General features: G+C 37.0%; 1 protein-coding gene and 1 non-coding gene across 2 annotated transcripts in view; one reads left to right on the top strand and one right to left on the bottom strand.

The window, feature by feature from the left end:
• Window positions 1-12,680, bottom strand: part of LOC150086874 (uncharacterized) — a 66,269-nt gene extending 53,589 nt beyond the window's left edge. Inside the window, exons 1-2 of the mRNA XM_090372307.1 lie at window positions 11,744-12,680; window positions 4,261-4,420 (exon numbers count right to left, since the gene is read on the bottom strand). Coding sequence (XP_090228433.1) covers window positions 4,261-4,420; window positions 11,744-12,664 — 1,081 coding nt within the window. The 5' untranslated portion in view covers window positions 12,665-12,680. The remainder of the gene's footprint in view (window positions 1-4,260; window positions 4,421-11,743) is intronic.
• A 7,969-nt stretch (window positions 12,681-20,649) lies between these two features.
• Window positions 20,650-20,722, top strand: TRNAR-CCU (transfer RNA arginine (anticodon CCU)). The gene has a single exon. It is a non-coding gene; the product is annotated as a tRNA-Arg (tRNA).
• Window positions 20,723-23,383: the final 2,661 nt, after the last annotated feature.

Below are 23,383 nucleotides of genomic sequence, written 5' to 3'. Positions count from 1 at the left end.
ACTAAGAAAAAGTACAAAAAAGGGGGTTATGTTCCAAGAGCTAACAAAAATATACTATTTCGTTAACAAACATTTCTATATTTCTTGTATCTTCTGCTTTCTCTAAAAAAAAAATCAGTAATCTCGTTTTGTTTTTTTTGCTTGATAAATCTTTGTGAATTTCATCATATGGAACTAAGCATTTTTGAAGCTCCCTTTTGAACTTCGGGTTCCTTTCATTCAAGAATCTGCATTCAAAAAATAAGATTCTAATTGCTCAGCTAACTTTATGCCTTCCTATATGCTTTTTTAGTGTAAAATTTGGAAGTTTAGAATTTTCATCTGTGCTATCATCCTCTGAATTGATTTGGTTTTACCTTCGATGCCATTTCCCCCAAATCCGCTTCGTCGGCCTCTTTTTTTACCATTAATTCTCGAACGTCTTCAGTAATCTTTTTTTTTTTTTTTTTTTTTTTTTTTTACAGTCGATTCCAGTTATTTGGGACACATCAGGACTAGTGCATTTTGGCCTGATTAAGCGGCTGCCCCAATTATCCAAAGTTTCACGTAAATAGTTAAAAATACAATGTACCCCTTCCCCTTTACAATTAGTTCACTGTACAATCAAATCACGTTACGACGAACTCACCATAGTAAAGTACCGTCCACTATACGATGTGTAGTAAGCGCCGATCATTGTAAACACGTTTGTGAATTGAATTTTATGATTATTATTATTATTAATAGCCATATGGTAACAAGGAAGCCTCAGGCTTATGCTGCACCAGGAAAAAAAAAAAATTCCTGAGTTACTCTTAGAGAGAGAGAGAGAGAGAGAGAGAGAGAGAGAGAGAGAGAGAGAGAGAGAGAGAGAGAGAGAGAGAGAGAGAGAGTCAAAAGTAAAAGTAGAAGGGATTCACCAAGAAAGAGAAGAATGATGATATCCAGCTCGGGACCCCGGGTGTGCCAAGCCCATACTCACCAGATGTGAGCCCCCAGGGTTAAACAGCAATTCTAATTAGTGAAAATAGGAGGAATATTATCCACAGGCTATAAAAGTAAAGATATATTAAGCACAAATTTACCCTTTATTACCTTACCAATTAAAAAATTAAATGATATGTGAAAAAATTCGGAAGAATATACGTGATAATAGGAATAATTAATACGTACTGTTATATGTACATACTAACTAAACTAGTTGACATTTCTGTTCACTGACATTTGTGGGTGGGGGTTAAAATTTAAAACAGTAAAAAGATAAGCAATCAATAACAAAAAACACGGCACACACAAATTGCAAGTAACACGATACGTGCAAGTGAGAATGGAGTAACAAATTACGAAGCTTTAAAAATTGGAATGAAGAGAAGATTCTGAAAATTAATTTTTTTTTATATGATTGAAGATTCCATATAAGTATAAGATTCCACATTTTATCATAATAACCCACAGAATTCCAGCTGTCGGTATTATCACAAATTCAATAAGATCGAGTTTACTATCTGTTTAGGATAGATTGCACTAACAGAAAAGCCCAATAAACAGGTGACTGCTAATTGTTTTTATTGTTTTATGGTTGTGACCTCCAGAAATCTGACCGAACCACATGGTACAGTCGGAGACAATCGTAGGGTAATCTCCAGTGCTGCGGTCTCCTGCCTCAATTAAACGGCATTTTGTCCCAATTAAGCAAAGTAAACCCTGGCTATTTTCTCGATTGGGTTCTGTTTGTTAAGATTTGTCCCAAATAAACGGCTGCCCCGATTAACTGGTGGCCCAAATAACCGGAATCCACTGTATTATTTTTTTAGGAGCATAGGCGACTAAGGCCATGTTACTCTGTGTATACTGTCTATGAATTGTGTGTGTGTCCCGAGGACAATTTTCCATTTTTCTGGATGAAAAACCCAAGATCCTGGGTGAAAAAACCATGCTACCCTTGCCTGAGCCCGACTAACTCAGCGACATTATGAAAAAGACACACAAAAATTCCTCCCTTCATCGACGGAACTCTAACTCGGGTCTTTTCTACCCAGTGTGAGGAGGACAACGATTCAATCAACTGTGCTGCCCAAGAGGGCTTCAGTAGTCATATCATCAAAACTTTCCTCTCCTACCGACATAGCAAATTCTACTATCGCACCTATTCCGTTTTCTGCCGGTTCGACCATATTTCCTGAATGAACTGACTCTGGCCATACATTTTTCCACATACATTTAACATTACCAGTTTTACTTCTTTGAGAGTGATAAAGCTATGATTCTGATACAGTCCAAAATTGAGAAATGTTTCCATGCCACAATTACTTCAATAGATTCGGAATCAATTTTTTTTAAAAATCTATTGCAAAGATTTTCTGATGTAATGAGTTTTAAAGGTGGATATAATGCCTTGATCAAATGGCTGAATAAAAGAAGTTGTATTAACCTAGTAAAACTGTGGTGGTAGAAACGTAACTTCAATCTTTGGATGGCCTGGCTATCCATTTGGATGCTATCCAATAGTAATAAAACTTTAAAATCTATATTTTTCCACAAGTTCGACAAGCACAAGTTCAATAGCACAGAACATAACAAGGGGATTTCCCAACAAAATAAAATACAGTAAACCCCCGCTATTCACGGTATCTGTATTCGCGGTTTCACGTATTCGCAGTCGCTGATTTAACATAAAATGAAACCTAAAAAAATGTGAATTTTAAAGTGCCGTGAACATTTTCCGCCATAGAAAAACATGGGCGTGGCTAAAATTATCTTTCCCGGTCAAAACAGCGCTCGGTGGGTGGAGGGAGAAGGGTGACGAAATCGCGAGCGTGGATGTTTCTCGCTAATCCTTGTTCGGTATGTGTTATGCACTTGCCATGGAAGGTTTCGTCGTTTGCTTTTAATTTATATGCTTTTAAAATTGAATAAATTTATCACTTTATAAATTGATATGCTTACGAAATTGATAAATCTACCATTTTGCAGTGTAAAACAGTGTTTTTTGAGTGTGTTAATGGAAGAAAGTGACTTTATTTGGACAATTTCTTTCTAACCCGTACAAAAATAACAAGGGAAATGTGAATGTGAAATTATCAAAGAAGGTGATGATACTGACGAATAAAATTGAGTTATTAGACAAAATTTCTAATGGTGAAAGTGTCTTCTCAATGATAAAACATTATAAAATCATTGAATCAACAGTACGATCAATCAAGAAATCGGAAGAAAAAATCCGCCACAGTGTCCATGAAAACGCGCTAATTGCTTCAAACATTTGCTCTGTAACTCGTGATGTTAATTTGGAAAAAATGGAAAAAGCTTTAAATCTGTGGATAGAAGACCGAACTCAAAATAAAATTCCGTTAAGTTCACTCATAATTCGTGAAAAGGCAAAACTCCTTTATCAACACTTTAGCGAAACTGGTGATAGCACTGGCAGGATAAGTTTTTTAGCTAGCAAGGGCGCTGGTTTGAAAGATTTGTTTGAAATTTCTAATAAATATTTCATTTAATATTAAATTGTTTCTTATTTTCATTTCGATGCCATATGCTTGCATTTCACTATGTACTGTCTACATACATAGTCATGTTATGAAGGTACATACATAGACAAAATTTTAGACTAGTTTTTCTTATATATTTCATACTTTGGAATGGAACCCCTTTATTACTATGGGAGCCGTAACTCAGTATTCGCGTTTTGGTATTCGTGGAATTTCTAACCCCCGCGAATAGCGGGGGTCCACTGTACAGGGATTTCTCTTCTTTTTTTTTTTTTTTTTACTAGCAAATTAACAGCGAGGATTCAATAAAGAGAGGAAATGTTGAAAAATTACATCCAACATTTACCCCGAAATTACCCCACAGAAAAACTCAAAAATATCCTGTTATGCGAGGTTGTCTGCGTGTGTAGCACAGTGGTATTGTCACCACACCGGGTGAAAAAGGCTACGTTGATATCCGATCGATGATGCAAGGCACTTTAATGGGTTTTTTCACTCCATGGCTCAGTTAGTTGGTCTCGGGCGTAGATAGCAAGATTTTTTCCGCAGAAACTGGGAATTTTTTGTCCAGCCAAACAGGTAAATCAACCAGAGAACACATGCAATTTACAGACAGAAATACTGGTTTATGTATTAAATTACAGATTACTATAATAATTTGTTATGCGAGGTTTGCAGAAATTTATCAATCGTATTAGAGTGAAATCGTGTTGTAGAAGTACCTTGTTATACAGGGGTTGCCTGTAATATAGTCTGAATATCAATCAGTAAATATTATTAATAAATTTACCTTGTTTATGCAAATTATTCTTGATTTCTAAAATATTTTCATTCATCTTGTTTAAAAGCATACTGCCATCCTTGTATGTGCAAGAAAACCACATAAGAACACCTAATGCAATTAAAACACAAATATAGCGACACATCCATACTCTGTAATACACAGGTCCCTAAAAAAAAAAAAAAAAAGTATAAAACTTTATGCAATGTTAAATGTGTCTATAATGATTTAATTGTACAAACTAGTGTTTATCATTAAAGTGACACATACCTACAATTCCAACTTTTAAATATTTTCCTAGAAAAGTATGAAAAGTAAAACTAGAAGCAATACAACTATATTTTTTCATTTTTGATAAGAGTATTTTAATTAGCAGGGGCAAACATGTCAATTCTCTGAATTCAACACAACGCCACAATTGTCCAAATACTGATACAGGAAAAAACAGGCAGTACATGGTGGTTTCCATGTAGTTGTAGAGGCACATCACCATTATAAGTGTTGTTATCAGCTCCATAAATGATAAATCTATAGCAATAAAAATGTGCTTTTATAACATAACTGTATCACACATTACACATACATACAGTATAATTATGTTATCTACTATGCAGTACATAATTTAATTTAAAATTATGTGGTCAAATAAGCAGGGTTACTGTATTGTTATTATTTTTGTATACCTTAGTTGTGTGTTGTTTTAAATTTAGACTAAAATCATGCCTCAGACTAGAGCAGCAAAGCAAAGAGTTCAACGTATTAGGAATGATTCTGCCTGGGGGAGAATGGCTGAGAGCAGTTCTCCTATGAATCAGGATCATACATGCATCAATTGCTCCCTCTTTACTAAGCTACCATTCAGCAGAACATGATACAGATAGAGAATGCCTTTGTATGTGTTTAATGCAAAGAGCATGAAGAGATTAAAACAAAAATCAGCATTCTGATGGGCTTATTGAGGGCTTGAAGAATAGGGTTGGTGCCCTAGGAGGATTAAAAAAGAGGGGCCGATCAAACACTTAGCAGTCCAGCTGAATACTAGAATTCATGCTCCAGTATCAGACAACACAAGGACATCATCTAAAGGAGAAATCCATCTTGTTTCAAGGAAACAGGAAATATATTGTGCAGAAGTAACAGCTGGAATAGGACCAGAGTATGTATATATGTCTGTCTGCCATGGGCTAAATTATGCCAATTATGACTATTTTATGCCCATGGGCATAAAAGGTAATATTGTTATACACACTGGCACTGAGCTAAGGATTTAATTAACAAAAATAGAGCAAAATTAAAAAAAAAAAAAAAGACATGAGATAGGATTTAAATTGGAAGTGTCTGCAATTCTGCCCAGACACGATACGAGGGAGCACATGAGAACCTGATCAATCAATTCAATCCTGGAGAGACTGTGCAAGACTAATGAGGTAAAATTTTCCCCAGCATGGTCTCTGCTTATTAAGAGAGGCTGTTTTTATAGGAATGGCATACATCTCTATAAAAGCAGCCTTTCCTGTTAACTCCATGTGTGCTAAGTGCACACTGCATCAAGAAATTAGGCACCAACTCAACATTCTGATAGGCATCTATGAGAGTTTAAAGAATAGGGTAGATGACCCTCGAAGGAATTTAAATGGCAGGCCCATTAAATTCTCAGCTGCCCAATTCAATAACACAGCTCACTCTCGTGCATCAGGTAACATAGTGACAACCATCAGCAGAGGATGAGCTAGTCCCACGGGAGCTAGTTATTGGCAATGAATCTATTGTCAGTGAGACAGTAAATATATTGTGCTAAAAGGATAAGTGGAATAGGACCAGGGTTGGTTGTTTTCAGTTTTATTGGCGCATCAGCGATTAAGGCTATAATGCGCCAGAACCAGTTCATGAAAAAGAAAAGATTTCTTATTTCAGCTACCTAAAAAATTAGGTCACTACGTCAAGATGTACAGAAATAAGGATATGTAAAAAGTTTATAAAGACAGTAACTTTTAAATACATGTAAAAATATTTAAACATTTTAAATAGCTAAAAACAGCTGATAAATTTGCATTGTCGGATAAAATCTGACTGAGTGTATAAGGCTCAGTCAGATGGCTAACACTGATAAATGCAAGGTACTGCATGTGGGTAGTAGCAATCCTAAATTAATGTACCGTATGGTATTAGTACTATATTCAGGATAGTGGAAAATGAAAAATAATTTGGGGGGTAATTGTGCTGCAAGATATGAAGTTCTCTGAGAAATTGAAACAGGCTGAGCTGACAGGGCAGTTCATGGGGTTTTGTCAATGATATACAGGAATTTTGCTAGAAGGGATAAGGAGGTTTATCCCATTGTACAAGACCATACCTTGAGTACTGCATCAGGTCTGGAGGCCTCATTTTTGTAAGGAAGTATATTTGCTGTTACAGGTGCTGAGAAAAGCAAAGAGATTCATAATCACTCCTGATAATCGGATGAAGAGTATTACTCCCTCTGGTTGTATCTCTAACATGCTGCTGTAGAAAATGTTTCATTATGAGAGGATTTTAACTTTACAGATATTGACCGGAACTTGTGCATTGGTCATCTCACAATAACAAAAAGTTTGGATTTAATGGATGACTGATTTCTACAAAAACTTGTGACAGAGGCAACAAGAGAAAGCAATACTCTTAATTTGATTATGAGAAGTAACACTTTTTTGCATTAAGAATCTGCAGATAAAGCCCCACCAGAAGGTGGTGATCATAGTGTATTGATGTAGGATTTACTTAAAGATGTAACTACTGTCGAGGACAAAGGAAAGAGCTTTGACTTTCATAAAGGTGACTATAGTGTCTCAGACAGTTTTTAAATTCTATGCAGTGGGACCAACTGTTGAAGTTTAAGGAAGTTATCAATAGCAAATTCTAAGTCGGAAGCATTCAGGGACATAAAAATAGAAACTACTAGGATTTTTATACCAATTAAGAGATACTGTTAAAGGCTCAGACCTAAATGGATGTCAGATACACTACGTGTGGGATGCATATAAATTATCAGGTGATACATTAGCCTATGGTAGATACACCGTTGAGTCAAAATATTATGACCACCTACCTAATATGATGTTAGTCCTCCATGTGCAGCCAAAACAGCTTGTACCCAGCGAGGCATTGACGCTACAAGATTTCTAAATGTGTCTTGTGGTATCTGGTACCAACATGTAACCAGCAGATCCCTTAACTCCTCTAAGGTCTGTGGTTGAGATGCTGCAGATCAGAGTTGCTGTTCCACAGATGCACCATGGGATTGATGTCTGGGGAATTTGGAGACCAGGGCAATACCTGGAAGTCTTTCTCATATTCCATGAACCAGTCTCAAACAATCCAGGTGGTGTGGCATGGCACATTATCCTGCTGAAAAATGGCCCTGCCAAAGGGGAAGACTGTTGCCATGAAAGGGTGTACCTGGTCAGTAATGATGTTTAGGTAGTGGTAGATATTACAGTGCCCGGCACATGGATGACTGGACCCAGGGTATCCCAGCAGAACATCGCCCAAAGCATGACACTGCCGCCACCAGCTTGTTTTCGTCCCACGGTGCATCCAAGCACCATCACTTCCCCAGGTAGACGATGCACACATACCTGGCTGTCCACATGGTGCAACACGAAACGTGATTCATCAGACCAGACAACCTTCTTCCAATCACTCAAGGTCCAGTTTCGATGCTCGCTTGCCCATTGTAGGCATTGTCGCCAGTGAACTGTGGTTAGTATGGGCACTCAGAGCGGCCTGTAGCTACACAGCCCCGTTTTCAGCAGGGTTGGATGTACTGTGTGTTGTGACATATTACTCCCATCACCAGCATTCCAATTACCGGCAAGTTGCACCATGGTCGCCCTTCTGTTGCCACATACCATCTGGGAGTGCCTACGCTCACCTCGAGCATCGATAAGCCGTGGTCATCCAACATCTCGCCGGCGGTTCGTGGGTATTCCCTCCTTGGACCACTTTTGGTACTAACCTCGGCTGACCATGAGCACCCTAAGAGCCATGCCATTTCAGATATGCTCTGACCCACGACGGAATTGAACTTTCGTTCAGGTGCCGTCCTACATAAGATACTATACTATACATGCTCTGACCCAGTCGTCTGGCCATTACAATTTAGCCTTTGTCAAACTTGCTTAAGTCCGCTGCCTTTCCCATCTGAAGAACAAGAGTAACACTGTTTAACGGAGCTCAGTATCAGGTGTTTTTTATACCGTGTCCCGACCCGCACACACGCTGTAGTTCACCTGCAGTTGTTTCGATTTGCATAATGACTCGCTGGTCAATGTTTTGGCTCATCGGCGTAACTACTAGTTTGTAATCAGGCTACAAAGGTCAGGCAAGTTAAGGCAGATTACGAGAAATCTCTGGCAAAGACTTCTCTATTTACATAAACACTAAAAGGATGGAAATGAATCGTGCTGGTCCACTAGATATGAATAGATTAGCTGTTGATAAACCTGCTGAGGATGCTCACAAACTGAGTAATTGGTCTGCATCTACATTCACACAGGGGAAATTTTTTTAGAGAAGGGAATGACAGAAATTAATCAAATTCTAACAGAAGCTGAATGATTTTGTGATAACTGAGAAGAAAATGTAAGAGTAATTTCTGGAAACTAAATGTAAAAAGAGGCACCTTGGCACTGGATGGGATCTATCTAGTTATATTAAGAGAGGAGACAAAAGATGTCAACAAACCTTTGGCCATAATTACAAGATCATCTTGGGATTCAGGGAAGGTCCCTATGAATTAGAGATGTGAAAATGTATTCCCAATTCACAAAGGAAGGTCAAAGGGTAAAATCAATAATTACAGACATATTAGCTTAACTTCTGTTCCGGGGAAAATAATGGAGTCACTAGTTAAAGAAGTAATGTAGAACCATCCAGATAGGAGTGCAGTTATACTTCAGAAACAGCAAGGATTTAAGGGACAATCTTGTCTGACCAATTTGATTGGATTCTACGATACAGTAACAAAGGAATTGGATGCAAAAAATAATTTTGATACTGAATACTTGTATTTCGGGAAATACCTCAGCTTTTGATACTGTTTCATATAAAAAAACTTTGCACAAATTGGAGCAATGTGGCATTAAGGGCAAGTTAATGCTATGGATAAAGGGATAATTGAATGGGAAAAGACAGAGTTAATATCAATGAGCACTAGTCTTCATGGATAAATGTTATTAGTGGAGTCCACAGGGTTCAGTGATAGGCCCATCGTTTTTAATATTTATTAATGATAATGATGAAGGCATATCAGGCCTAACGTCTAAGTCTTGAGATGAAACAAAGGATGGCAGGATAGTTAAGAGATCATGATATGCCACTGCAACAAGGTATAAATAAATTAGGAAGATGAGCTAAGAAGTAACAGTTGAAGTTTAACATTGACAAATGCAGTTACACATAACTACTAAATAAAAATAAATGCACAAGGCATAATACATTACGAATTTAAATTTACTATTCAACATTCACTGAAATACACCATTCTTGATTCGTAACTGTAAATTGCAAATCGATGCCACTCATTGCAATTTACTATTATGAACAAAGAATTGTGTATTTCACTGAGTGTTCAATAGTAAATTTAAATTCATAATGTATTATGCCTTGTGCATTTACTTTTACTTAGTAATTATTACTATGCACACCCCTGCAGCATCTCTCATATTGTGGAGTTATACTTCATAACTGGGTTGGAATGACTGCAACATCAGGGTACCTGCCCACCAACAATAAGCCAACAAGCCTTGAAACGGTCCCATCTGGGTGGTGGTATCCACTGAGAATAAGTAACAATAGTCTTCTCCATTGGTAACGCGTTACTTATTACAGGTAGTGCAATACATGGTAACTCATTGAAGATAGTCACAATATGAGATACAATTAAATCAATGCCATTCATTGCAATTTACTATTACAAACAAAGAATGGTGTATTTCACTGAATGTTCAATTACACATAACATACTAACTGTGCAGTACTATATTAAGAGTAGGGGAGATTGAAAAAGATCTGTGGGCAACTGTGCAGTCAGATATGAAGTTCTTTGAGCAGTGCAAAACAGCTGCCAGGGCAGCCCATGGAGTTTTTTCAATGATATACAGGAATTTTGAAAGCTGGGATAACAAGGTGATTATCCCATTGTATGAGACAATGGTTAGCCAGAAATTGAATACTGCATACAAGTCTGGAAGCCTCATTTGTGAAAGGATGTGTATCTGTAAGTGCATGTGCAGAAAAGGGTGTTCTTACTAGGAAAGTCTTCAGCTCTGTATACTGCAGTGCCTCTGGGAACTAGACACCTGTGAGGAAATCTGATTGAGATACTTAACACTCTGAATGTATTGAGTAAGCACAATGCCGATGGAATCCTTCCTCTTGCTCAGACTATGCACAGGGGAGAGGGGATTGGCATAAATTCCGATTGATAAAGGATGGTTTCAGAGTGTGGAAAGTTGTCTTCAGACAGTGAAGAGTTAATTGTTGGAACAAACCTCCATCTGGTGTTGTAGAATTAGGTATTTTAAATAAATTCAAGGAAGAACTAGACAAGCTGTTATAAGAGGAATGGACAGGTGATGTTGGAAGCATTATTTTATTTAAATTTTTTTTTTTGGCTGTATAAGTTTGCTTTCTTGCATCATTCACTACTGATATTAATATGCTTTATATATATGAATAAGTATGGTATCTTTGAAATGCTACATCACCACATTAGCATTAACATAGGCATATGATGAAAGAAAGCAAGCTTATACAGCATCAGCCAAAAAAAAAAAAAAAAAAAAAACTTTTCCATTTCACTTATCCATTCGCTCCAAATGTTTGTCTAGTTCTGCTTTGAATTTATAAACTGTCTGCTTCTACAACGACAGATGGAATTTTGTTCCAGAAATCAACCATACAGATAGATATGCATATTATCCTTTCTCAGCTACCATTATTTCAAATATGTTAGCTCTCACTGCTTATTCAGTTAGGATGGAATGCAGCCAATTCACTATGATTCTATAAAGTTAAACTATCTAATAAATTAACTGCAGTAATAATATTCTTAATACAAACAAACACGTGCCTGATCTAGCAGGGGAGAGGGGATTGATAAAGGATGGTTTCAGGATAGATGTGTGGAAAGTTGTCTTCAGACAGTGAAGAGTTAATTGTTGGAACAAACCTCCATCTGGTGTCTACAACACCAGATGGAGGTGTTTCAACTTGTAATTCGTTTATCTTATTATTAAAGAATTTAACATTTATTGTTTAGCCACAATTTATTCTCACAATTTCGGAAAGCAGTCTAAGCCAAAATTATCAGATCCCAGCAATAAACCCACTTCAAGCTGCCTTATTCTATAGTTCAATAGTACAAGTGAGAAAATGCCTGAACATGCCTTTCTAGGTTTCTAAATTTAATTTTAGTTTTAACTAGTATAAATGAAATAACTATATTGCTTACTGAAGAATCAAAAAGAATCCTCCTTTCCATTTCTTCTGGCATACTCAGTTCACTTATTAGTTTCTCTAATAGGTAATTAACCACCAGAAGTAAAAACAGCCAAAAACGTGCAGCATTTGTCCGCTGTGTAGACGTTAACAAGCACGCTAAAAGAACAGAGGCTACAAAAAAAGCAAGTGAATAAAACCCAGTTAGATGAGCCAAAACAAGTCTTTCAAACTTGGTAAAGCGATTAAATATTTCAAAGATCATTATGCTTTGTTCTTGTGCTGCGGCTTGGTATTCTTCAAATAAGTTACGAACATTTTCTTTCGACTTTTCCAAAGCCTTATTCAAACTTTCACCGTTTTTCAGTAACTGTTGCTGTTTATTTAATGACGTTTGCTGTGATTTTAAAATTTCTTCCTGTATCTGTCCACTTACTTCTAACTGCTGACTAACCTTTGCCGAAGCATATGACAGTTTCAAGATAGTGTCCTCTGTTTCTTCTTGCCACACCTGATTTTGTAAAAAGAAGCAAATGCTTTGAGTATGAGTAAAAAATTCAGTATAGGACGCCCATGCTCTATCATCCATGTTTTTTGTACATTCTGATATTTCTACATCCTTTGGACAACCATAAGAATTAAAACCCGCTTTCTTTAAATGGCAATTTGCAAATGCAAGAGCCAAACGACTTTGAACTTCATCTGTAAGGTGTTTGCATCCTTCGTGAAGATCTTCAATTGCATTTTTCCAACAGGACCCATATCGTGAAGATTCCTGGTTCGTAACGGCATATCTCCTTCTTCCTTCTTCAATATCTGATGAAAATAAGTATGTAACTCTTCCTTCATGAAATGATCCATCCCTTAATAAACAAGATAAAAGCACAAATACATAAATAACAGCAACACTTCGATGGCACAAGAAGCATGGCATTGTCAATATTTCATATTTTGATGAATGAGCGTGAGTGAAAGAATTCAGAATACTGATACACAAAACGGCACCAGAAAAACAATTCAAGCAAAACTTCACAGTACAAAAGTTGATCAGAAGCAAAATAATTTCACACAAATTGCAACACACGCTCCTCCAAACAGAACTTATTCGGGAAAACCGCGTGAAAACAGTGTCGGGTCAAGATTGGCTGAGATTAATTGATTGGCTAAGATTAATTTCGTCTTAGTTTATCATTGGTTGTGAGCATGGGAGTTAAAACTGTCATAATTGTAAGCCAATAGGATACAATTAAAAAATGCGAAGATTTTCCTAGGACAAAATTAAATAAATAATAAGAAAAAGGACACAAAAACAACATGAGACTGCAAATTAAAACTTGTAGAAGCATGCCAGATTGATTTCAGAATTTACTTTCATTTTTTGGAAGGATTTAGTATCAAGTAAAGATTTTCCAAAATTTGGGAAAAGGGCATTAAAAATATTTTTTCGTAGTATGAGTGGTGTTAATCACCAAAGCAACTAAGGTTATGTATAAGGGGTTAAATATATTGTACAGTATCTGTAAATTCTATGTTTGATCGGTTTGCCTGCTTGCTAACGAAAAACCCAATTCCCAAAGATAAAACCTGTACCGTACGCCAGAGATCGACTAACTCAGTCATGGTTTGAAAAAATTTCTTCGCGTTATTGAAGGGTTTCGAAACCAAGTCGACAAACCACGGTGTAAGAGGGCGGTGATTATAACGACTGTAGTTTTTTTTTTTTTTTTTTGCGTTGACCTCAGTTTTTTACACGTTAATTAAAATCAATTTAACTGTCGTTTATACTGAGGTTCTTCGCTGTTGAAAGTCAGGATGCTACATTACTAATATTGCTGCAACGAATAAAACATTAAAACTCTGAAGGACTAAAACCGCTAAGAATTTAAGACAAAACCGTAATGCTACTGGAGCTATTAATTATAGAGTACCGCATAGCCTTAGTCTGTAGGTAACATTAAGTCAACTAAGTTTGCTACGAAGTGCATTGATCTCGTACAGTGGAGGCCTTCCCCGTGAATTCTCCGGGTATTGCATTGCACACTTGAAATAAAAAGCACTGCTCCACTGAAGAAGTATGGTGTTGTTTATTTAAAATGTATACCATTTCCCATACTCAGATTTTGATCATGACTTCAATTTGTGTGTGTGTGGCGCCAGAACAACTACGCGGCGTCAGTCTGTACTGCGTTTGCAAATTGCAAATACAGTATTCTGTGGTCGATTTGCCTGTTTACTGAACGAAAGACCAAAGTTTTTTTTTTTTTTTTTTGGGGGGGGGGGAACAAGCAACTTAGTTAGTTTCAAACCTTGCCTGAAATCGATTAAATCAGCCACGTTTTGAAAAAAAAAGCTCATAAAATTCGAACTTGGGTCTTTCCCAGGCAGCGTGGGGGTGATAGTTATTATATTCACTGTGCTACTACGAGGGATGGGCTTGAAATGGAAAATTTTCCAAAACGCAACGCTCTTCGGGATACTGTCCTCCTCACAAAAAAAAAAAAAAAAAAAAATGATATTAGGGCCCCATGTCAATGATTACGTCTACCCATATATTTATTTTGTCTGTAAATTTCGTGTGTTCTCTGGTCGATTTGCTGGACGAAAAAAACCCGGTTTCTTGGGGGGGGGGGGACCTTACTATCTACGCCTGAAACCGATTAACTCCGCCACGGAATGAAAAAAGCCCACTAAAATTCCTCGCGTCATCGACGGGATTCGAACCCAGGCCTTTTCCACCCAGTGTGGGGGAGGACGGTGACGTAACCACTGTGCTACCGGCGCAAATACTGTTCTCCTCACACCAGGTGGATTTTCCACCCGGTGTGCGGAGGACAGTGATTTCACTCGCTCCGCTACCTGAGCGGCATTCTTATAATATACAATATATATTTAGTTATCACACAGTGGCTTAATAATTTACAGAAGATGATGCAAATGCGCTACAGAGGATGCAATCGCTCTCCCTCCTTGATCTGCCAGTGTATGGAATGGTGTACATTTTAAATAAATAGCAATATACTGTTCCAGCGAAAAAAATGTTTTTAGAGTGTGTAGTGCAATACTACAGCAACAAGTGACAAAGGTCTTTCACAAACTGACATCAAGGCACACTGTACCAAAATTAGTTGTTCACTGGTATGTATAAACTGATGGCAGACGTTACTTAAACAACGTTTCATTAGTGAGATCAACCAGCATCTCTTAGGACAATTCACTGCTGTAGGCAGTGAATTGTCTCCTAAAAGATGTTGGCTGACCTCACCAGTGAAACTTTGATCCATATGCACCAGGAGCCTATAGACAGCAAAACATACCCCATATTAAGTAACCTTCATCACCTGCTTGATAGTGGGCACCATGAATGATGGATCCATGATTCCGTGGGCTTGTGTTGCTTGCGCCAGACACAAAGTTATCCATCAGCATGTTACTCTCGTACTACTATTTCGACTCATTCGACTAGCACATTTGTTTACAGTCCTCCTGTGTCCAACAGGCACGTTTTTGACACCACAAAATTCGCTGCTCACGATGATCAGCAGCGAGGAGAGTGTGTCCCTTGGGTTGTCTGTTGTGAAAGTGGAACCGCATATGTTTGGGTGCGCTGCGCATCGTTATTTGAGATATTGTTCTTGCAATACCTATATTGTATTGAAATGTCAACTGTCACAGAGTGATATGTTGAACCCATACAACACGCTGCTTCCTTCGCTCACCGCGAACATCCGTATTGCATAATGCTTTACAGTTCTGTCGGAAGATGTGCTTTGCCACATTTGACACCATTCTTTGTACACCTTAACCACAGTGGGCCATTAGCAACAAGATGTGCCATTTCTGAAATGGAAGCACAATGCAGACATTTCAGTCCTTTTCGCATATATGCCTTGCTTTATATGAAATGAGAATTTATATGTGTATTTAACTGCTTAAACTGCAGTACATCCACATAGAAAGAACGAACGCAGACTGGATCCCAAAATTAGCCTTTAACTACAAACCTACAGGCAAGAGAGAGATTGGGTCGACCAAGACAACGATCGCGAGATCAAGACCACCTCCAAGAGCTACAACGGAACAGGTTTTAAAAGACCTAAGCCGGACCAAGTAGTAATAGTAGTTGTAGCATGTGATGCAAGAAGGCAAGCGTATGAGCTTGCTTTTTTGCAGTGGCTGGAGACTAGGCACCTGCGCGGTGATCTGACTGAGGTGTATAAGGCCTTGAATGGGTTGAGCACGCTGAATTCTGATGGGATCCTTCCACTTGTTCAGATTACGAACCTAAGGGGGCATAAATTCAAATTAAGAAAAGACAGATGTAGAATAGATGTGCGGAAATTTGCCTTTAGCCAGCGGGTGGTTAATTGCTGGAACACACTTCCATCTGTCGTTGTGGAAGTTGATAGGCTGAATAAATTTAAGGAGGAACTGGACAGGCATTTGGAGGGAATGGTGTGATTTTTTTTTGGCTGATGCTGCATAAGCTCATACACTTGCTTTCTTGCATCATGCCACTACTACTACTACTACTACTACTACTTAAGTCTCTCCTGGTAAGAGGATCCTTTCATTCCCCTCACCAATCTTGTTGCCCTTCTCTGTACACGCTCAAGCAAATCTACATCCTTCCTAAAATGAGGCCTCCAGACCTGCACGCAGTACTCAAGGCGTGGCCTGACCATTGCCTTATACAGAGGGAAAATTACCTCCTTTTCCCTGCTAATAAGTTCATGATGATGATGAACTACAGTACATTCCATTGGGCAAATTTCAAATTAATCCTTTAGAAAAGTGACTTGGATGCTACCATCAATTATCTGGACCAAATTATCATATATATCACCGCAACAGTTATTAGAAGCTGAAAAAAAAAAAATTGCCTCTTTGCTCATCTAAGCAAATTTTAAAATTGAAGATTTATCTCTGCAATCTGAAACGAATAATACTTGTGAATAATAATACTAGTTTCTCTTAGCCAGCGAGTTTGTTGATTACTGGAAGAAGTTACCTTCGCAAATAGTTGAGCTGACCATTTGAAGAAATTCAAAAGTCAACTAGATAGTTATCCGCGTGAGGAGAGAAGTGCATAATTTGTATTTTCTTATCTACTTTTTCGGTCGGTGCAGCAAAAGCCTGTGGTCTCCTTGTACTACAGTATATGACTAATACTAATAGTGTCAAAGAGACAGAAATTTATGAAATTAATACCAGGGTATTAGATGTTGTAGTTGAATATTCATCTTTACCTGCAGATGTAATGGATCTTATTGCATATATATATGATTATGCCCCTCATAGTATTTATTGTGAGGCTGAACTGATTTGTGATGTTGATATGTTGGATTATGAGTTTGCAAAGGAATATACAATTATTAATGTATGTAATTATGGGGAAACTCAAAAGTTAACCTAAACAGTAAGTGTTCAGATAGCAATAATGTGTTACAGAGTTTTCCAGATAATTGTTTCTCCTGAATATGAGTATAATTTCCTTCACTGTGATAATCAGGTTACAACATGATTTGCATATCTGTAAATTGCAACTGGGAAACACTGATATTGTCAGCAAACAAGAGAAACCACTCTCTTCAAATGTGATCATTCATTAAATGAGTTGACAAAAGGCAGATGAGCTGAGAAATGGCAACTGAAGTTTAACATTGACAAATGCAAGGTACTGCAGATGGGTAGCAGTAATCCCAGAGTAACGGACAAATTGTGTCATACTACACTCAGATTAGTGGTAAATGAAAATGACCTGGGATAATTGTGCAGTCAGATATGAAATTCTCTCAGAAATGAAGAGAGACTGCCAGGGCAGCTCATGGGCTTTTGTCACTCACATATGGGATTTTTGCTAGCAGGGATAAGGAGGTGATCCTAAACTGTGTTTGGGATCATCTCGTGGAACATGAAGGGTTGTTATTATTATTATTAGCCATATGGTGCAAAGAAGCCTGAGGCTTACGCTGCACCAGCCAAAAAAAAATTGAGTACCCTGAGAGAGAGAGAGAGAGAGAGAGAGAGAGATGTAGGAGGGAATCACCAAAAAAGAGAAGAATGATGATATCCAGCCCAGGGTTGGCACACCCAGCCTGGGTGAGCCAACCCTGCCAAAAATCCTGCTAGCAAAAAACCCAGGACCCTGGGTGTGCCAACCCATGCTCACCAGATGTGAGCCCCTTGGGTTGTGAACAAGTGTTCCGTGAAAAATCGTAATTAATAATTAAAAAATAAAATAAATAATTTTTTGCGTATTTGTAGCATACACAACTTTTGAATCATTATTCTTTCTAACATTTTTTTTTTTTCTGGTTATTGATATAGTTGCATAGACTAATAATCAAATAGACCGCGGAATACTTTATTTTGGCGGACTTTTGCATAGAGAAGTAGGCATAGAGGTAATGACATATACGAAAAAGTAGAAATGTAGTGATATGATATGCCATTCGTGTGCGATTTAGCCTAGAGTATATACCGGTTTAAGGAGAGGACGAAGCTACCGATATTAAAACTAAACTCACTACCTTGTATAAATTTTTTTTTGATAATTATCAGTATTTCGAAATATTATTATTAAAATAAATAACCATGGATTTGTATTTGAAAAAAGGAACTTTAAAACGAGAAGCAAGTATTTCTAGTATTGCAACTGTGGTCGATGAAAATGAACACAATATTGTCACACTTCAAAGTGATGATGAACAATCGTAGCATTTTGTTTCCAAAAATCCGAAGTGAAAAAACAGGAACCAACTAATAAAAGACCAAAACGAAAGTATGATGGTAGTTAATTTGGATTTTGGCTTTACATGTGTTTGAAATAAAGAAGCTCATGATCAGTGGTATATTCGGGCCGGAACGACGTTCCGGTACTTTTTTCTAAATGTCATAATAGAAAATCATTAAATTTATACACCTAATATTATGAAACAATGGCATAATCAAAACGGAAGGAGAAATAATATCTATTTTATCCATTGCTACTACAAGATTTAGCCCTGATGTACGACGTATTGTTTGGGCTATCGATTCTTTCAGAGTCATTGCAAAAAAAGAGATACGACAATAGTATATGCAGACAAATTGATTCGTCGTACAATTCGTTACTTGGAATTTTTAAAAGATCCTCAAAAAAGGAAAAAAGTTGTTAGAAGCTTCAAATGCTATTGAAAAAATGCAATTATTTTCAGTAACATTAACGGACAATAACAAAGTAACATTAATTCATAGAAATCAATTTCTAAACACTATTATTCATACGAAGCATAGGCTGAGCGTTAGTACAGATTCTACTGAATTTACTGAAGGAATTTCAACTTCAGACATTTTAAAAGAGCTGCGAATTCTTGAACCAAGCGAATGCCCATCTGAAATTTATCTTGCATTTGGAGAAAATGAAACAGAATCTCTCTGTAAACGTTTTAATTTATCTTTAACAAAATGTTTGAATGCCTACAGGGATTATTTAGCTAATGGTGGTCGCAGCGTGCCCGCAGAATTGGAACATTTAAAAATGTATTCCAAAATTATAGCTTGCAGTTCTTCTGAATACGAGCGTGGCTTCAGCAGTATGAATTTAATATAAACTGAGAAAATATCCCGTATTCTTGTCGAACATGTGGCAAGTTTGTTGTTTATTAAACTATACGGTCCACCATTAGAATTATGGAATCCAAATTTTTATGTCCGAACTTGGTTGGGGTCTCATCGTTCTGCTGTTGACCAACAAACAAAAGGGGCAGTCACAGAAGAACACGTAATCGATCTTGCATGGGAATTTCTACGATTCTTCTGAATAGTATTTTTTATATTATTTTGGAGTTTTTGTTTTCATTTTTTTTATTTTCTGATTTTTATATTTTTGTCTTTGTTTTTTACTTTTGAAATTTTTATAAATAAATACTGAATAATTAGTTATAAATAAATACTCAACAAATATTCTAATCTTTGACTTATTTATTTTTGCAAATGAAAAAAGCCTAGATAACTATTTGTAGTTAATAGACGAACGTTCCGGTACTATTTTTTTTTTTTTTTTTTTTAGCAATACACCTCTGCTTCTGATGCACAGTGCGTCGTATGTAATACAATATTAGCAAACAGTTCTTTGGCTCCAGCTAAACTTGTGTTGAGTAAGTGTTCCGTATATATATTGTGAAATGAAAAGTGTTCCATATATATATAGTGAGATGAAAAGTGTTCCGTGACTAAAAAAAGTTTGGGAAACGCTGCCGGGGATAGTGGTTGTACAGGCCATTTGGCCACCGCTGTGGCGGTTAGAATCAGAGTTATAATATGTTATTACTCCTCTGTGGCTGGAACAACATCTTGGAGATCGGTGTGATAATTTAATATTTAATTTTTGAAAGTGCGCATGGTATACTAGCTAATGCTGCTAAAGGATAATGCTACCACTTCGGAAGCAAAATATTTAAAATAGTAATATTCAAAAATTTATGCACCAAGTCTTCCAAAGCCGTAATATTTCACGTTCATGAAAATATGCAGTCGTTTTAATTTTATTTCAAATTACTGTATAAACTTGAGTGTTTTATCCAGTACCTTTTTTCTGACCATACAGTATGAAGGTGGCTGTGTTTCGAGTTTAAGAATAAAAATAATCATTACAAGTAGCTCTACAATTTTTTTTTTTTTTTATGTATTTGAAATACTTCACCCAGGGTCCTGAGCTGGATATCATCATTCTTCTTTTTCTTGGTGATTCCCTTCGACTTTCTCTCTCTCTCACTCGGGGTAATTTAGAAAATTTTAGTTTTTTTTTTTTTTTTTTGGCTGGTGCAGCATAAATCTCAGGCTTCCTTGCACCATATGGCGAATAATAATAATATCCAATTCGAATGTTGAAAATTACGATACTATACTTGAAAAACCTTAACAATCCATTTTGCATGAGCCCCTGTGGCCTAATGGATAAGGCATCGGTCTCCTAAACCGGGGATTGCGGGTTCGAGTCCCGCCAGGGGTAGGAGTTTTTTTTTTTTTTTTTAATTCACTATTTTTTTTTTGTTGGATTAGATATACGATATTGAATACACCAGCACCAATACAGACTTAAAATAATACACTAATAAAAATAAACTGAAATGGAGGAAAAAGCATACGGTATTCATATTAAAGGTACTTGTGTGTAAAAACGTCCCTGTGAAGATTAGTGACCATTTTCATACATGTATTTCATATTACTACTTATAACTACCGTTATTAAAACTCTTCCATTAATTGCGAAGTTGTTAGTTCATTAGCATCTTCGGAATTAGTGGGAGGTTTAGCAGTGTCGAAACTATGATACCGCAGTCACCCGAAGAGTCAGGCAGTATGACTGCTCCGTGTGGAATGGTTATTAAAAAGCAGGAAGAGTCCATCAAGAAATCTTGCATAGGGTCCAGAATTTGTTTTTAAGCCTTTGTATTTTACAAATGTATTTTTTCTCAAAATAATTGACATAAGAAACTACTGTATCAATAATTCAACGTAGCGGTAAGTAACACCAGTGATTATTATTATTATTATTTAGCCATATAGTGCAAGGAAGCCTGAGGCTTATGCTACGCCAGCCAAAAAAAATTGAGTACCCTGGCAGAGAGAGAAAGAAGAATGATGATCTCCAGCTCAGGTCCCCGGGTGTACTAAGCCCATACTCACTATATGAGATCCTTGGGTAATGTGTAATGCTATCGTAAATAATACTTATTCATATCACTCTACCAGATTTAAAAAAAAAAAAAAAAACTACCACATAATTTAACTTTGTGTGTTCCCGAGAGCACATGTGGACACCAAAGTCATAAACAGAATGGAATTTTCCCCCAGGCGCAAAAATGTCAGATTTTAAATAATAATACAGGGTGGGAAATATAATACATGATGCTATTTACTGAGAGGTGAACTACTAGTTTGAATGATTCAGTTAAATGCCATAAATAGTGTCATACAAATATAATTAACCCCAGGGGCTCACATCCCTTCTACTTCTCTCTCAGGGTAACTCAGGATTTTTTTTTTTTTACTGGTGCAGAAAAAGTCTCAGGCTTTCTTGCACCATATGGCTAATAATAATAATAATAATAATAATAATATTAGTAGTAGTAGTAGTAGTAAAAGAATATATGGCTAGCCCTGTATATACTGTATTTTATTTATTTATATTTGTATTTATTTATTTTTATTTGAAATACCGAAAAATGAGTGAGCGAGACAGGCATTTTACTATATTTCATTATTTATTTGTTCATTGTTAATTTATAATGGGGAGACTAAGATGCGCAAAATTTTTATTTTGCCCCAGGCGTGGGGGTATATCTAGTTTCGGCCCTTGCAGTCACAAAAGTTTCAAAACAAGCTGTATGCACACTTTGCATTCAATTTGCAAACAACTTCAAGAAAGAGGACTTAATGTCAGAAGGTCCATTCTTTGTGTTCTCATTAGTCCCTCGCTGGACAGTCCAACTGAGTTGATACAGAAAACACCGTCTCTGGAGTCAAGACTAACAGATCAATGACTTCAGAGACGAGTGACAATTCAGTCTTGAAACTGATCTTCAAGATATTCTCATCTAGTGAGGACGTGGAACATGCTCCCATACCTCTAATATCAAAGAAAAGAAGAGCTCTCAGGGCTGTGTCTGATGGTCTGTAATTAGCATCACGATGAATGGCAGCGCTGATGTTAACATTTTTGAAGACTGCTAAAAGGTATAGAGATTATATCCTTGAGCCCTATATGCAGCTTTTTAAACATTCCATTCACCCTACATTCATTTTTATTGATGATACTGCTCTTCGACATAGGGAAAGACTAAGCTAACTGACAAATTCCTTCGAAGTGAAGATATTCTTTGGATGGCGTGGCCTGGATCTGAACTCGATTGAGCATATTCGGATGTTTTAGGGCGACGAACTGGAGTGCCTCGACCTCTCTTCAGAATCTGCCATGCGCCAAGATCTGCTTTTGCAGAGAAGATGTATTCATTGGGTAACATTTTCTTTACCTGGTATTCTACCTTTTTTTTCACTTGAATTTTAATTAATTATTCATACCTAATACGTTTCTCCATATCACTATGCTTATCATTATCTCTTTATGTGCCCTCGCAGGTAGTTATCTAGCCAGTAGTTATAATCGCCGTCGTCCTACATTGAGTGGTAAAAGACGGAGTTCGAGTTGTTCAGTTCGAATTCCGTCAATGAGGAAAGAAGTTTTTATCGGCTTCTTTTTACAGCATGGGCCAGTTAATAGGCCTCGGGGGAGAATAGCATGTTCTTCCCCCCGCGCTCGCCGGAAACTCTTATTTTTCCTCCAGAAAATAGACAAACAAATCACAGATTCCGCTCAGTTTAGAGACACAATATACTGATGCCTCAGAGACTTAATTGTTTTGACACTTAACACACATGCACACCCCTTGAAGCCTTTATTGTTAACAGTCCAGCGTAGTAAGTTATTTGATTTCATTTTAATTTGTTCTGCGGATTTATTTCTTCATTTTTTTATTTTTTTCTCTTCGCGATGTGGACTTCTTTACCTTGTCACAGACAAACCGTGGAATACACGCAATTCACCAACACGATATACTGATGCCTCATGGTCTTTGTTATTCGACATAAATTCTAAACAACACAGCTTAAA

Source organism: Mastigoproctus giganteus, chromosome 4, assembly GCF_048544385.1.
Source record: "Mastigoproctus giganteus isolate SK-2022 chromosome 4, ASM4854438v1, whole genome shotgun sequence".
Classification (NCBI taxonomy): Eukaryota; Metazoa; Arthropoda; class Arachnida; order Uropygi; family Thelyphonidae; genus Mastigoproctus; species Mastigoproctus giganteus.
This window is presented reverse-complemented; position numbering and strand designations above follow the sequence as displayed.